General features: G+C 42.0%; 1 protein-coding gene across 1 annotated transcript in view; it reads left to right on the forward strand.

The window, feature by feature from the left end:
* Positions 1-6,656: 6,656 nt before the first annotated feature.
* LOC117650509 overlaps positions 6,657-17,122 on the forward strand; it is a 30,642-nt gene continuing 20,176 nt past the window's right edge. Inside the window, exons 1-3 of the mRNA XM_034393985.1 lie at positions 6,657-6,767; positions 9,469-9,549; positions 16,272-16,433. Of these exons, the coding sequence (XP_034249876.1) occupies positions 6,744-6,767; positions 9,469-9,549; positions 16,272-16,433 (267 nt within the window). The 5' untranslated portion in view covers positions 6,657-6,743. The remainder of the gene's footprint in view (positions 6,768-9,468; positions 9,550-16,271; positions 16,434-17,122) is intronic.

Here is a 17,122-nt window from a genome sequence, read left to right on the forward strand (position 1 = left end):
AATCATCTTCAGGTCAGTGCACTTTGACAAAGCATTGTAAAAAGAATGTTTTTATTTTGACCTTTTGTATTGTGTGCATCTTCTTATTTCATTTTAGTGTCATCCTCTTTTAAAAATTTTCAAACTAGAGGAAATCAGGGAAATGCATAAATAACTTGTGTTGAAATTGGCAGGCAGACTTAGTTTGGACTCGAGAAATGCATTCTTTTGCAATGCTGCAAGCTGACAAGAGTGCAAAAGCACTAACATGTGTTTATTAATAGAATCAATGTATGGTTGTGTATATTTAATCCTAATAGAGTTTGAATTGATATTGGGTTCAAAGAGACGACTCAGGTTTTGAGCGGTGAGTCAATAAGTGCATAGACAACCAACTATATATATATGATTAGTGATAGGATTTAATGAGACGATTCCATTAACTTCACCAAAGTTAATATAACTGATAATACTTAGTATTGTTTACATGAGTAAGATAAATTATGTCGGTTCATTAAGCCTTGGGTAGCCTTGGCATTGGACTCTATGTGACGAAACACTGGATTTGACAATAATTGGTCCCCGCTAACTGGTTCAGATCAGCCTACCGTAAACTGACTCTCTCAATATTAACTGTGATAACATATCCCAATCAATATTGCTTTATTCACTGGTTCACAATAAAAGAATGACAAAATGTTTCATGACTATTACTTATAAAATTGTGAGTTCATAAGTTAAGAAAAAATAGTTATCGAATAGTGACCCAAACATACGAGTAGCCAATAAAGCGATTGAATGTTGGCAATTGAATTTTACTCGACTGATGGATTCGCTTTGGTGTGCCATCAGGGAATTGGTGATGACAGAGGGTGCTTCATGAAGACAAATAGAAACAATATACAGAAATTGAGTCTAAAGTATTGTGTGTAGTTTTCAGTGTACTGGTCACAAAAACTACATTTATTTCAACGCCAATCCTACATTTTCATCCAGAGCTACGCAATTTGGGGCCAAACTTTCCAAGATGAGATTTATGTGTTTCCTTGTATTTTTCAGTGCGCTGACCTCAATATTGACCTCTAAATTGTCCCCTGACCCAAAATTTAACCGATTTTTGGTTAACTTTTTTAAAATTAATTGTAGAGTGATTCTTGCAGTTTTTTGAGTGCTGATAACGAAAATCACTTTCATTTCGACTCCAGACTTATATTTTCATCCTAAATAAGGTCATTTTGGACCAAAATTTTCATGTCGAGTTTTATATTGTTTCCTACAGTTTTTGGTGTGCTGAACTCAAAAATGACCTTCAAACTTTTCCCAGACTCACGTTTAACCGAATTTGGACCAATTTTGGACCAAAATTTTTAAATGGAGTTTGACACTGATCCCAGCAGTTTTTGGTGTTCTGATAACGAAAATCACTTCCATTTGGACCCCTGGTCTAAAGTTCACTGAATATGAGCCCTTACGATGGACATTTCGTCTACTCAAGCAAAGTCCAAAGTGCACAAACTATGTCAATTCGCATCGCTCAGCCACACTACGCGCCCAGACTAAACGGCGCGTACCCCTAGTAAAACTAAAGCGTACTGTAGTATTACCCTCTGTTTTCAAGCGTAATCAGGTTACGGTTGAAATCAAGCGTAACAGGCCCCACCGCCAAGATTCCCCCTAACTAAATGCACGGGGGAATTTCCAGGGTATGCTTCATTTGAAGCGTAACGTCTTCAAGCGTAACTTTACTCTACAAATCGAAGAGTGTACATGGTATGCTCTAACTGGAGCATGCCTGCAAGCACGCTCTAGCTAGCGCATGCCTGCCAGGCATGCACTAACTAGTGCATACATGCCATGTACACGCTAACTGAAGCATGCATCTAGTGCATAAGGGATAGGGAGTTGTCTGCATCAGGAAGCGTGTACATGGCATGTATGCGCTAGTAAGTGCATGCTTGGCAGGCATGCGCTAGTTAGAGCGTGCTTGCAGGCATGCTCCAGTTAGAGCATACCATGTACACTCTTCGATTTGTAGAGTATGCTTGAATCAAGTCTAGAGTTACGCTTTAGTTTTACCAGTGTGGCTTCCATACGCGTTGTTGAGCGTAGTTCAAACTTTACATGTGTCAAGACCTGACAAAAAGAAGCATTTCAAGCCCAGAATGGCGTTGATCGGACGTCAGGGAGCGGAGCAGCGCCCAATCAAATTTTCGTCAAAAGTCGAACTGGCGGGCGTCCCTCAGTCCGCAAAAAGGAAGATATCTCGACCCCGTTTGCGCCAAAATGGAGGTAATTGAAGCGGCTATCGCATGAACTAGGATCATGAACAGCGAGCAACCCAAAGTACAAAATTTCATCAAAAAACACTTTTTTGAGGATTTTGCAAAAATGATCAAAACGGTTTTTTTTTCGTAAAACTTTGTACTTTTGATTGTTCGATGTTCATAATCCTACTTCATACGATAGCCGCTTCAATAACCTACATTTTGGAGCAAACGGGGTCGAGATATCTTCATTTTTGCGGACCGAGGGATGCCCGCCAGTTCGACTTTTGACGAAAATTTGGTTGAGCGCTGCTCCCCCTTGCAAAAAGGAATGGAAAATATGTTTCAATATATGACTCCATATATGTTTCATGCATTGCCAATATAATTGTATCTTGCTCAATATATTGCAAATTATCTTGCGCAATACGTGGTTTATATATGGGGGTATATCTTGGTGCCCGTTAATATATGATGCATGTATTTCCCCATATAATATTATCTTCGCGAAATGTATGTTTCAACATCTGACACGGTGCCCGTCGTGGGATGGGGCAGGGTGAGGAGGGCAGACTTTTCAAGTAACTTTTCTTTAAATCTTGGCACTCGATGTTGAAAGGCGGCTAAATTTTTAACATGATTTTATGGTGTAAAATATATTGACGCCATATATTGAGCAGGGGCAAGGTTCTTTTCTATGCGTTTAAGTCTCCAAGAAATTTTGAGAAATCCTCTTTAACAAGTTAACTGGAACAGTTTGGAAATTTTAAACGTCTTATTTGAGTGTAGCGCGAAAAGTTCGTTTAGGCGACCACGGTAGGATCGCGATTGGATATCCTCGCATGGCGAGGTTACATTCTTTGATAATTGTAAAGGAAGTCTCTGAGTCGTCAGACTCCATGGTGTACTCACATTATATATTGCCTACATATAGAGCAATGTATGAAATTTAAGTATTAGCCACATATTTTTTATATGGGAAAAGTATCTTGCTATATTATCTTTTCCACATATGTCGTCAATACATGTTGGGCCATAAATTTTGTCCATATAGTGCCCATATATTTTCCATTTTGCAAGGGCCGCTCCCTGACGTCCAATCGACGCCATTCTAGGCTTAAAATGCTTCTTTTAGTAAGGTCTTGACACATAAAAAGTTTGATCAACGTTCCACAACGCGTGTGGAAGCAATCACGCAAGTCACTTTTTGGCCATTTTCAGTTTATTGCCCCCATAAAAACGGCGAAAAATCCAGTTTTCTGGAGGCAGATCTCTCGTCTTGATGGCAGGTGGTCTAGGGGGGGGAGCCACCCAGCATAGAACAACACTGTTAAAAAAATCAGTTGTAATTTTCATAACATTGGTTGGCATTTTTTTTCACAAACAATTGTTATGAAAATTAAAATCACAAATGATTGTAAATTGTTTTACAATCACGTTATGAAAATTCATATCATGTTATGAAAATTCATATTCGCGTTTGCGAGGTCATTTTAGAGCAGTTATGCAAAAGGACAACTAAGTGTTCATGTATATGAACACCCAAGCGGCCTTATGCCATTTATTGAACCGAATCTGCTTTTGATCAGCGGGTTTCGAACCCGGGATCTTTGACTTGTGGTGCACGCTCTTTACCGCTGTGCTACCACGTCCCACGGGAGGCGGAGGGTCAGCTACACTGTTAAAAAAAATTACTGAAAATTCATAATTTTTTGTAAGAAGTCGATTTACTTACATTCAGTCTGAATTTTCGTACCAAAACTTTCATACTTCGCGGTCTGAAAGTTTCAGACGACGTTAGTCTGAATTTTCAGATCAACAAGTTGTATGAAAAATGATACCAGTCGGTCTATTTTATCAGACTAAGTTGTACGAAGACGTTGAACAGTCGCACTAAAAAATGCCACTCTGTACAGTAGAACACAAATCGGCGAACTTTTGCCATCGGTTTATGGTAGACGCTCAGCGGATCGTCTCGGCTCAAAAATTAGGTACACGGCAGTAGACTCCTACTTGCAAAGGTAGTGAAGAGGCTAGAGGTGACTGCTGAATTGCGAGGGAGAGCGGCCTTAGCCCAACCACGCGCCGACCCGTGGCCATGCGCGAGAGTGAAATTGTATTCTTTGTTATTTAGCTTATACTGCACTTATTAACCTGAATCTTGCTTTGGTGCGCTCATGCCTTTTCAGACAATCACTTGGAATAAGTTTGTAACAAAATATTCACAATTTCGCCTTCAAGTGGCAATTTTAGCTCCAAAAGATCATCCATGCGACACTAGCGCCACCCAGCGGATAGAGCAATAAGTGTCCATTTCGGAGCTCTGAAACATTCTCTATGCTTTTACGACACTAAACGTAAACATTATTTGAAGTACAACAGTAGTAATGATAAAAGTTCTCAGAAAATCGAAAAATGTACAAAGGGGACGGGGTTTTTCACTCGTTTTCCGATTTCACAAGTATGAATTTAGTTTTCGGACGACAATGTACAAAACTTGATAGCCATCGCTCTAAATATTCAGACTTGCTAGTCTAAATTCAAATTTCAGACAACAGGTCAAACTTTTCAGACAGTTGGTCTTAATATTCGTACCATTTTATGAATTTACGATTCAGACCGCAAAGTAAGACGAAATCAGTCTGAATTTTCATATTTTTTTTAACAGTGTACTGATGACTCTACCAGCGCCCCTTGGCCACGCCTCTTGAGCTAGTTATGAAATTTACAATCGGATTCGGAAAATTACTATTGTGTGCTCAAAATCAACATTTAAGATTCCAAATTTTCAGAACATGGTTTTAAAATTACCAACAATTGTCAATTTTACGAAATTGTTTCGAATTTTCGCATCAAGTTATGAAAATTGCAATGTTTGTAAAATTCATATCCGTATTCGTAAAATTGTCATCAAAATTGCTTTGAAAATTCATAACTTTTTTAACAGTGAAATTAGAAGTTACCGACGGTGGACAAGCATTGCCTGCCGAAGGTAGGCTAGAGCGCCGCAGACCAAGGTAGGTACGCTAGGCGTGGATTAAAGGAACAGGCAGCGAGACATTGCGAAGCCTGTTACGACAAGACGCGGTCTGGCGTAAACCTACCTTGTAAGTAAACTTCTGTTATACTGTGGGTGGAGCATAGATAAAGTAGGGGAGACTGGAAGCCAGCCTACGCTGCCGTGCTTTGACGTGTCCGGTTTATTGTCCCCCTTTGTGGCGTCCGAGGCGAGCAGTCCTGGAGACAGCCAGCGAAGGTCGCGCACTGTGATGCAAAACCGAAAAAAGTCACGCAAAATTGTAGAGTGCCCTTACTGCCAAATTTCGGGCCGCGGGGTTTTGGGGGTCGCTGACATCCTGAAGAGATTCAACGTGTACGACCACCACAGGGGCGAATCTCGGACGGTTAAGGGGGTTTAACACTGTAACGCTGCGCTTGATCACAGCCAAATTTTGTGCTAAGATGTTTTTAGGGTCGCTCACTTTATCCTGAAAGGATGGAACGTGTGCGACCACCACAGGGGCGGAGCTCTCGTAGTTTAGGGGGTAACGCTGTTACGCTGTGCTTGAACACTATCAAATTTTGTGGAAAGATGTTTTTTAGGGTCGCTGACTTCTTTTCTAAAGAGGTTGAATAATCGTGTACAGTACAACCACCAAAGGGTAGGAACTTGAGGTGCTGCATAAGAGGGGGCGATTACGGTTAAGTTTGGGAAATGGAAGTGATAATGCCGCGACTTTGCAGTCGATTTTTTCGGAAAGCGCAACGTTTCGCAACCTGACACCATATAGGCCTTGAAGTAAGCCTCGGGTACTACCATGAGGCTGTAACTGACCGGTTCGCAAGCGTTCGCAACTCGACTTGTTCCACTTCAAAATCAACAAAAGTGCCACAAGAACTGGTACGGAAAACTCAAGTAACACAACAGTAACACGAGAAAATCAGAACTCAAAGAACTGGTACGGAAAACTCAAGTAACACAACAGCAACACGAGAAAATCAGAACTCAAAGAACTGGTACGGAAAACTCAAGTAACACAACAGTAACACGAGAAAATCAGAACTCAAAGAACTGGTACGGAAAACTCAAGTAACACAATTGGTGACCGAGTGCTTTGACGTTAATTGAAACACATGTAGCGGATTTCTTAGACCCTTAGCTTTTCAAAAACATTAGACATGATAAAGTTTGTTGCGCAGATGCCGCCACAAGGACTATTTTTCGCACCGCATGTCGCTTTATTTGGTTTTTGCATCAAATTGCTCTATTTCAGTGCCATAAAAAGATAGGACTACCCCTATTATGACACAAAAAAGCTCCGCCTTTTTATTGCCATTTCCAGTCTTTCCTACTATGTTTATGGGTTGCCGTTGGCCGGCGGCAGCACGCCTCCGCGAATGGGACGAGGGACAGCCGGACGAGGACGGACAAGGGACGCCACACGGACGGCAGGCGGACCCACCAACAGTGTGCCTATCAGCACCGACGCTGCCGCTGCGATGCAGGCGCGGATCCAGAGGCAGGTGCGGGAAGGGTGTGTCTCAAGCAAGAGTCGCCTGTCAACAGGCGACTTTTTGCTTTTACTTTTGACGGGTCTTTGCAAACTTGGGGAGGTGGCCACCCATGTCATCCGCCCATGCTGCGATGCCACCGCCTCTCCATTCAGAAAGGCACCCTGGGCTTTCTGCAGTTGTATTGCTTACTCCACAGGTGTTGTCTATCTACCCGGTTACAAGTGTCACTACAAGGTTTCCGCAAACAAGCGCCAGATCGCAAACAATACCGTCAAGTCCCCTAAATGTGGACACGAACCCTAAAGTGGGACATTTTGACTATTTTCCCTATTTTAGGCTGTAAACGGCCAACGCGTGGATATTTTGCGAGGTAAAAAATGTTTTTGAGACGGTAGGACCCCTCCGAGACCATATCCGCAGAGAGGGTCTTGTTCCCGCTCATACCCCCTCCCCGAAAAATCTTTAATATTGGAATTTGATGCAGAAAAAAAGAGAAGTTTTTTCAGACGTCTAGCGCGGATTCGGGGCTTCGAGCCGTTGATGCTCGGACCATTCTAGACTCCAGACATGTTGTAGCGCGTTCTTTTATCTACAAGATGCACCTTAGAAAATTTGTTTCCGATGCTTCGTTTTACGGTGGGAAGCAATCTTCTAAGGGGCTGCAAAGTGGGACACATGAATTTTCTTCGTTTTTTTAATGTTTTGACCGATTCAGAGGCGTTGCATTCACCTCAAGCGTCCTACAAACGCCGCCTGGCCTATATTAGGTTGCCAGGTCGGTTTGGAGGCCCAGGCAGTCGCGCAAGTACGGTTCGGTACGCTTTAAGCCAGCACAAAATTTAGTTAATGTTTGAAAGCAAATGCTTCCTCTTGGCTTAACCGACAAAGATATCGTTATCGACCATAAAACAAACCTTGCGTAAAAATACTTTTTGAACAAATTATGTTTTAGAAAAAAGTTGCAGGGCGAACGGTTTTAAAATTCCAAAATTTCAACCTCTAATTCTTGCCGTGAATTTCGAAACTTATAAAATATGACCTGAGCAAAAAATTTCATAAAATGTTTTTGGTCAGAAATGAAATTTTAAGGCCATTTTGTTTTATTGGTTTTTGCCGTATTTCAATGGGTTTAGGCGTTACGGTGGTTTCTAATTTAAATATATCTAAGGAAATCTTATTGATTGAAGAGGCTCACTTAACCAGTCGAGATATCGAAAAAGACTTCAGAACCAATCTTGCTTCAAATTAAATTTAGAACATAATACATTTTATGAATTTTTTTCCTACTGCAGTTTTAGGGCGAAAAAGAATGAACGTGTCCCACTTTAGGGGACTTTGTCCCACTTTAGGAGACTTTGGCTCCTAAATTGGGACACGGTTCTTGCTGCTCCTACTGGAGCCCCATGGGCTGAAAAAAATTTTTGTTTTCGGTAAAAGGCGTGTTTTGACATGAGGATTCTTAGATGCCCGGCGATTTTCGGTGTCATCGTTATTTTGTGAATAACAGACGATTTTCCGTAAAAATCGTCCCACTTTAGGGGACTTGACGGTAAAAAATGTCCACACACGTCATGGGTAAAACTGAAAAACAAAAGAGTTGTTGCATTTTTAGAGAGCTGAAACGGTCAAAATACATTTAAAGTTTAATAACTCTTTCATTCAGACGAATATAATTTTTTAAAGTCATGTGTGTTTGGTCAAGTATGAAAATTTACTGCAGGTGCTGTCCGGCAGTAGTCCAGAAAGCCAAAGGCAGGTGAAGCGGTCGAAAATCGGGCCCCCGTCTGGAAATGGAATCGATTCTACCTCACAAGGGAACATATTCAGGTGGTACACTCAGATTCCAGCCAAACTTTTTTTTTTCGGAAGAGTAACATAAAGATTAAGAATGCACCTCAAAGTTGGTGCCAAGATATATATCTACACCCTTTCCCAATTTTTTAAAACCAAAAAAGGGGTTAAAATAAGCCTTTATGCAGTGTATGGGTCATTTTCGGACATCAAATCGGAAAATTTGAAGTCTAGTTTTTTATCATTTCCCACAATATTTGGTCCCCTTCTGACGAAAATGAGAGAAAATTTTGGTCTGTTTCATATATTATCCTATTTTGCACATACAGTATTTTGGTTCGACTGCACAATTACGACCGAAAATCTGCTCGTTGCATGTAAAAACATGGGCCATTTTACCCCTTTTCTCGGTTTAAAAAAATCAGGAGGGGTGTGGAGATGTATCTTGGCACCAACTTTGGGGTGCATTCTTAATCTTATATGTTATTCTTACAAAAAATAAAGTTTGGCTGAAATCTGAGTGTACCACCTTAATATGTTCCCTTGTCAGGCCGATTGTCGAATCGGACGAGAATGGGGACCGCCTTTCCGCGGCCCTTAAATCAAAATACCTTCTTAATTTGCACCATTTCTACATTACCCGACGATAACTGGGAATTACCACGATGACTTTTGATTTACTCGATTACTTGAGATCACCACGATTGTGATCACCACATGATTACTACATGGTTATCGAGCCGTGTGCACGTGATTACCATGACTCGATTACAGCAGAATCTTGCAGTCTCCTTGAGGAAGTGAGTCAACAAAATGGTGCTTGCTCCCTCCTAAGCAAGTCGTATCACTAAAATCGTAAAAGTTGCGACCATCATAATGACAAAATTAAGAGAGTGTAATTTTCTACACTTTGTCGCAGCATTGGTGCTTTTTCGTCTGGGCAGGCACACTGCTGTTGGCCTTCAACCACGTTCAGGGCAAATACATCCAATCGTTTTCTGTACGTACACCGGTTGGCAATAATTGATTACCGTCAACGGGGGTAACTTGGGACAATTTTTCACGTTTTTTGAACGCCAGAGGCAACATTCTCAACCCAGACCATTTGATCCTAACTACAGTATGTTAAAGTTTGACCATTTCCCCATGATTTCAGGCTTGCCTGGTTCATTTGCCTCGATTACATCGTTTCCAAGCGGTCTCGAAAGAGTGTCCCAAGTTACCCCATGACCGGGGGTAACTTGGAACAGTAGGTAATAAGCTACGTTCCCATGCATCTATTGATGTCAATAGATGTAATAAATTTAAGTCGCAACATGTAGACCAAGAATTCTGACCTAGGAACTCTTGTAGGACCGATATTGGACTATATCTAGGGCTCTACGTGGAACTCTCTTTTCTACTGGTATTTTCTACGCATTTTCTGAAAATTTCAAAATATGGATTACCAAAAGACAAATCTATAGAGCAAGGCATCTCTTTCCATCATCAGCGTACAATCCGAAGTTTATGTTATGTCAGGGACTGGGTCAGTCAACTCCTTGGAGGCTAGGACTGCTAAAAACATGAGGAAAAGACTGTCCCAAGTTACACCGTAAAATTTCGATTTTTGATAAAATGCAGTCTGGACCGAAGATGGGAAAACTATAATCAACGCCCTTTTGCGAACCTTATTGTCTGTGTATGATCTAACAGCCCAGAGAGACTAATCGGCCAAATCTGCATTTCACTTCTTGCACTAGGATCAACTTGTCAATGTTTGACATATTTTGTCAAAAACCCTATTGTGTAGTTTCCCGTTTCTCAAATACTAATTGTGATGTTATGCGCCTTTTCTACCTTTCCACGCGTGCCCAGAGGCCTCTGAAACAAAACTCTGCCGCGGGTTTGACGCTAGGAACCCCCGTCGCTGAATGGCAGCACCAACAAGCTGTACAGGGCAGACTGTCCCAGGTTACCCCCGGTGTCCCAAATTACCCCCGTTGACGGTAGAAGTTCGAAAAATTACCAGCCCATCCCCGTTAATTATTCTTCCCGGAACTCCCAGTCTTATGCACCAGATGGGTAAGAACACTGAAAATAGAAAGGTCAGACTTTTGACCCCTTTAACGGTCTAACTGAAATGTACGACTGAAAAAGGGTCATACTAAAATAAGACTGTAAAAAGGTCATACTTCGATGTATGACCAAAAAACGGTCATACTTTATTGTGTATCACAGGTAAAGGCTGATCTATCCCCAAGCTATACAATAGCCAGTCTCGCTGATGTGTGACCTCTTTTGGTCAAACATTTAAGTATGACCCTTTTTCGGTCATACTTTTTGTATCACCGAAAATCGGTCACATGTCTCACCCGTCGAATTTCAGTGAAAGAAATATGCTTAGGGGTTTGCCGGGATTCTTAACACTACTGTGTCGACTCAGTGAATGTTTCGCATACCAAGAAGGACCAAAAATACGGCAGCCGAGCACGATGTTAGGCTGAATTCTTTACAGCCAGTAAGCTAAGTTCAACAAGCAAGAATGCCTTTTTCTCCTAGTTTACAAAAATTCAAATTTTCTTGTCACGCTCACTGGCCGAATTCTCAACCAATAAAAGTTACTCCCTGCTACAAACAACCGCTGACAACGATCCAGAAATACAAAAACGCGGAAAAAATCTTGTGGGGGCCACATTGGCACAAAGTGATTCTAAATTGTGTCCTGTTGCTAGAAAAGTATTTCAGTACGGTTGCGGCGGTTGAGGCACCATTTGTGGGTCAGGAACAAGTTACTTACTAAATTTTGAGTCAAAGGATGTTTGAACTTCTTTATTCGGCTTCTGGGAAAGGCACAAACAGTGTATTCCGTCCTATATTCTTATCATGAGAGCTTCATTTCAGCAATGTTTACTGTAAAGGAAAATGACTCTCGGAGAGGTTAAAAAATTGCCGGGGCGTTGGGCGTGCGAGCAACACATAAACAGGCGTCAAGGTTAATGTGCTTTGTCGCCGGCTTCCTTTGTCATCCAGGAACCCAAAAATATAAGGCATGGTTATCTTAAAATAGATCACTGAAAATCTACCGGCGTGACTTCGTGCCGCTGCAGAGGCGTGAATAAAGTGTCAGGCCATTAAACGGCATGACACAAAAGTCACGTCAAAAATCGGCGTGACTCAAAAATTCACGCCAATTTTTGGCGTGAATTTCTTGTCATGCCGCTTTTTGGCGGCCTTGCCTCAGAAAACGCGTTGTCAATCACGCCAAATGAGGGCGTGACTCACATGTCACGCCGTTTTTCGGCGTGAATTTCGTGTCACGCCAATTTTTGGCGTGACTTTTTGTCACACCATAATTTGGCCATGTGTCCGACCATTACGTTTCCAGTGATTGTTGTCAGTCGATTTTTTTTTCGTACCGGTAGAGCGCAATTTATGATTTTGTTACCATGGAGGGAAAAATCTCATTCAACGAACGTTAATGAAAGCAGATGGTATTCGTTTGGTTTTCCTCTAGAATGGGCCTTCCAATAAAAGTTTTCAAAACTGTGTGTGATCAAATCCCGAGGGGCAAACAACTTCGTCAAAATTTGTACACCGTTACTTCAAATTCATGTTATTTCACGTTATTTCACAGTTGTTTCAAGGCACCACGCCTAATTTCCCGTAAACCGAGTCCAATTCCCTTAAGGGGGCACACCAGTGAAAATGTAGAGGTTTTGAAAAACGATCATTCTGAGAAAAGTAACCTATGTACTTGATTGATATTTTTTTCGTGGCTCAAAATTATATCAAAGAAAAAAAAAACAGTATGGGAGGGTGGGGTGGCGATGGCAAGACGGAGCGCCAGTGCACTTCAGTTTTCTGCGACCTTGTCTCACTCCTGCCACGATTCCGCCTCTCTGGATTGAGCCTCGAGCACGGGATTTGAAAATTTCTCAACAGGACACATGTGGCTATGGTCTGAACCACGGGCATGCAAAAAGAATGATTTTGAATTTGTTTTTTCATAAGGCAAAAATAGAAACAAATTTTTTAACCTAATTTTTTGCGCTTTCATGGCAGCAGCTCACGTCCTATTTATGGGATGGCCATATCCGAGGTTCAGACCATAGACGCAAGTTTAACGAACATTTTGCCGCAAACCACATTAATTTATCTCAACTTTTGCGCCCGTGAGAGTGGCACAAAGGTACAAAAAAGGTGTTTTGAGAAAAAGCCCTTTTAGTAGAAACATAGATTTGACGTGTTTTTTCGGATTATAAATGCGCCTTTTGAAGTATTTAAGTTCGTTTTGCGCCAAAATGACCCTCTTTTTAACTGCGTTTGGGTGGTTCAAGGGCTTTGTAATTAAACTTTAAGTGAAAGACCTGAACGTTCACAATTGGTCTAAAATATCCAAAAATAATAACCCTTTTAGCAACTTCAAAAATGTGCACAAGCCAAAGTAATTGGAATTTTGGGGTGGGGTTTGCGGCATTCGACTCGGGATGAATAGCAGAAAAATAAGATAAAATAAAAAAGAAGGCAAAAATTTGACGATTTTCACTGGTGTGCCCCCTTAATTTTGGCGGTCGTCTGCCTGGGCACCATCCCCGGGTTCAAAATTGATTCTTGCAGAAAGTGACTTTTCTAGTAAAAATACTGTTTACAGGTTTACGGGCGCAATTGATGACATATTCGAATTTGGCTAGCGCCCGAATATTCCCTTTCCCAGGTTCGTTTGGGTGGTTGAAGGGTTTTGTCATCAAACTTTAAGTGAGACACCTTACCGTGATCAATTGGGGGAAAAAATGCAAAAAATAGATACTTTTGAGTGACAGCTAAGCCTATCCCGTGAATGGTGGGAAAATGTGGGAAAAAATCACAGTAAATCCTGTGGTGATTAGTACAGCTGTCACTGTAGTTCAGAGTACAGGATTTACTGTACTTTTTAACAGGATCTACTGTACTTTGTACGGGATTTACTGTACGACAGGAGTAGAGTACGGAATATCCTGTTCCAGGTACAGTAGATACTGTAGCCAGGCACGGTAAATCCTGTGTTCTGAACTACAGTAAATCCCGGCTAAAAAATTAACGGGATTCACTGTGGTTTTTTCGCACAGTGGAGTCTGTCTCTTTGTCTGTCTTTCTGTCGGTTGCGTTCCAATTTTTTGGGAAAGCACTGAAGAGATAAGGCCCAAACTTTGCACACGCACTCTAGAAATACACGAGATAAAAATGATGGGGCGGTTTTGCGATTCCTTGCGTTTAAAAAAGTTGGCAGACAAAAATTTTCGCAGCTGCACTGTTAGAAGAGGGTTCGACTTTCGAACCCACCTTGGCTCGAAATACGGGTAGGATCGAACCCATCTCGGTTCGAAAATCGGACTGGGTGGCCGATACATCCAGGGTTCGATATTTTGTCAAGATGAGGGTTCGATTTTCGGCTCTGTAGAGTTCGATTTTTGACTTCGTAGGGTTTGAGCTTCGCCGAGTGAAGTGAATTTTCGAACTTCACCAAATTGACATTTCCTCACAGATTTAGATTTGTCTGGAGAAGACAAACAAAAAATGTCAAGACATGTCATGGGTTAAAATAGAAAATAGAAGAGTTATTGGATTTTTAAAGTTCAAAAATGGTCAAAAAGACATTAGAAATTGAATAACTCTTTCATTTTCCATTTTAACCCATGATATGTGCTGACATTTTTTTTTGTCTACTTGAGACGAATCTAACTCTGTAAGGGTGATGTGTGTTCGATCAAGTTTGCAAATTGACTTCAGGCGCTGCCCTGCAAAAGCCCGCAGAGCCGAAAGCCGGCGAAGCGGTCGGAAATCGAACCCCACGTCCGAAAATTGAACCCCCGTGGGTTCGATTCTACTTAAGCCCGATTTTCGAGCCGGGCGAGAATTGGGACCGCCTTTCCACGGTTCGAAAATCGAACCCTCTTCTAACAGTGTGTGCCGCAGAAAATACATTCTGTTGGTAGCCCTGCTTTCGGCTCTCGCACATCAGACGACACTGCTGCCGCTGTAGTTTACGCCTCAGTTTGAGTTAGAAACTCAGTTAAACTAAATTGAGTTTTTGGCTGAGCGATAGCGAAGCCTGTTACTCCAGTGCGGTTGAAAAGTTTTGTCTGTCTGTCTGTCTGTCTGTGTGTGTACACTACTCCTCCTGAACGGCTCAGCCGATCTGGCTGAGATTTCGCAGGGTTATTAGGTATGTTCTTGGCTCGGCACACGCGAAATTTCACCATCCTAGCTCAAGTGGTTCAGTTTTTATAGCCGAAAAACACCTAAAAAACGGCGAAAAATCGAGTTTTCTGTCGGTAGACCTCTCCTGTCTGGATGAAAGGGGGGTCTGGGGGCGGAGCCCCCCAGCCACGACAAGTTGAAAAGTTACAAGGGTCAAGATCGTGTAATTTGGAGATGAAGCACCTCTATCTAGAATGAAGGGGGTCTGAGGCCCCCCAGCATGCAACAGTTCTGAAGTAACTGATGATGGACAAGCATTGTCTGCCGAAGGCAGGCTAGCGCCGCAGGCCAAGGTAGGTACGCCAGGCGCGGATTGGAGAAACAGGCCGCGAGACATCGCGAAGCCTGTTACGACAAGACGCTGTCTGGCGTAAACCTACCTTGTACATTGCTTCTGGTAGTTTTCGATGTGATGATTATGAATATGACACCCACTTTGCTCTCAAACGTATATTTAATCCAAAAGCAATTTCAGATAAAAATTCGATGTTGAGTTTGTTATTGATACCAGAAGATAGTCCACACTACTCCCAATAGCGCAACCTTGCCGAATGGGAACACTAAAAAATCAATTTTCGTCCTTACATGATTTAAGTTTCAATCCAAATTTTGAGGGCTGCTAGGCTACAGTAAGGACTATAACATATCAACAAGGTAGGTTTACGCCAGACCGCGTCTTGTCGTAACAGGCTTCGCGATGTCTCGCTGCCTGTTTCTCCAATCCGCGCCTGGCGTACCTACCTTGGCCTGCGGCGCTAGCCTGCCTTCGGCAGGCATTGGCTTGTCCATCGTCTGTTCTTACTTGTTGCATACTGGGACCCCTTGCATTCTAGATAGAGTTGCTTCATCTTCAGATAACACGATCTTGACCCTTGTAACCTTTAAACTTGTCGAGGCTGGGGGGCTCCGCCCCCAGACCCCCTTTCTTCAAGACAGAAGTGGTCTGCCTGCAAAGAAACTCAATTTTTCGTCGTTTTTTAGGTGTTTTTTGGCCATAAAAACTGAACCGCGTGAGCTCGGATAGTGAAATTTCGCGTATGCCGAGCCAAGAACATACTTAACAAGCCTGCAAAATCTCAGCCAGATCGGCCAAGCCGTTCAGGAGGAGTAGTGCACACACACAGACAGACAGACACACAGACAGACAAAACTTTGACTTTGACTTTGTTCAATTTTCGTCTTATTTGAAAGGTTTACTCAAACTGTTACATTAAGATGAAAGTCTAACGCAATAGCTGTCAAATGAGCCCAGAATGAAATCTGCATCGCTTCTTGTTTAAAGAAACTGCAGCGTTTTCAAAAAAGATCTGCAACGAAAATGAAAAATTTTAAAAACACATGCCGGAATTCTTTCGAAGATCGGTATTTTGTCTCAAAATTGGTCGGGGGGGGGGGTGTCAAAGCTTAGCTAACGAGCTCACAAGGTTTCATCGAAATAGGAGCGCTTGCTTGCAAAAGTATGTCGAACCACTATGGTATGACCCATAGACGTTTTGTTTTAAGGGCCCATACATCATGTTCCTGCGCTCGATGACATCGTGTCCCTCGGACGGCACAGTCGACTTGCACGTGCGTGTTACGCATTTCAAGCCCTCTAGACCTTTCGACCTGCAGATCCTTACAGCTAATTTGTCCCTGAAAATGGACGTTGAAGACAATTTTTGGGTAAATATTGTCACAGTACTGAAAAAACATTTTGACGCTAAAGCACATGATATTACAAAGAGTTATTGTCCAATCACAAAACTTTGTATACTTAAATAGTGAATTGATTTTAGATCTGTCGAACAGTATGACCATATTGGATCGACATGCAATAAACATTCTCTTAAAGATCACTTTTTAGTGTTTTTAAGCTTTGGCTGAATTGTGTAAAGTTTCGCCCTGGCAACAATTTTCGTCCGATCACAAAGTTATGTAAACAAAAGAATAGCATTTCGTAAGCCCTTTCTATTAATATAAGTACACGAGACCTTTGAGCTAAAAATATACCATTAAATCCAAATTTTTAGTGTTTTGGGACTTCGTTTTAGCGTTAAAACAAGTGCCCGGGCTTAACCAAAGATGTTGAGCATCCAGACTTTGCAGGGACATAAAGGGCCATATTCCGCACCCATCACGAGACAGCCGCATCCTAGGCGATCGCTGGTTCCGTCCCTGTAGGACCAAAAGTGCCATTTAACAATATTAGACCCCAGTTTGGAGCCTCCAAAGAGATGGAAGGTGTCGTCACTAGACACTGGCATTATGGGATCTCTTTTCTTATATAGTCAACTCCAAAGAAAACCACACGCCGTTTAATTCTGAGATTTTCGACCGACCCTATTCCTCACATTACGCCAAACACGACAAAA

The sequence above is a fragment of the Thrips palmi genome, unplaced genomic scaffold, assembly GCF_012932325.1.
Source record: "Thrips palmi isolate BJ-2018 unplaced genomic scaffold, TpBJ-2018v1 HiC_scaffold_5, whole genome shotgun sequence".
NCBI lineage: Eukaryota > Metazoa > Arthropoda > Insecta > Thysanoptera > Thripidae > Thrips > Thrips palmi.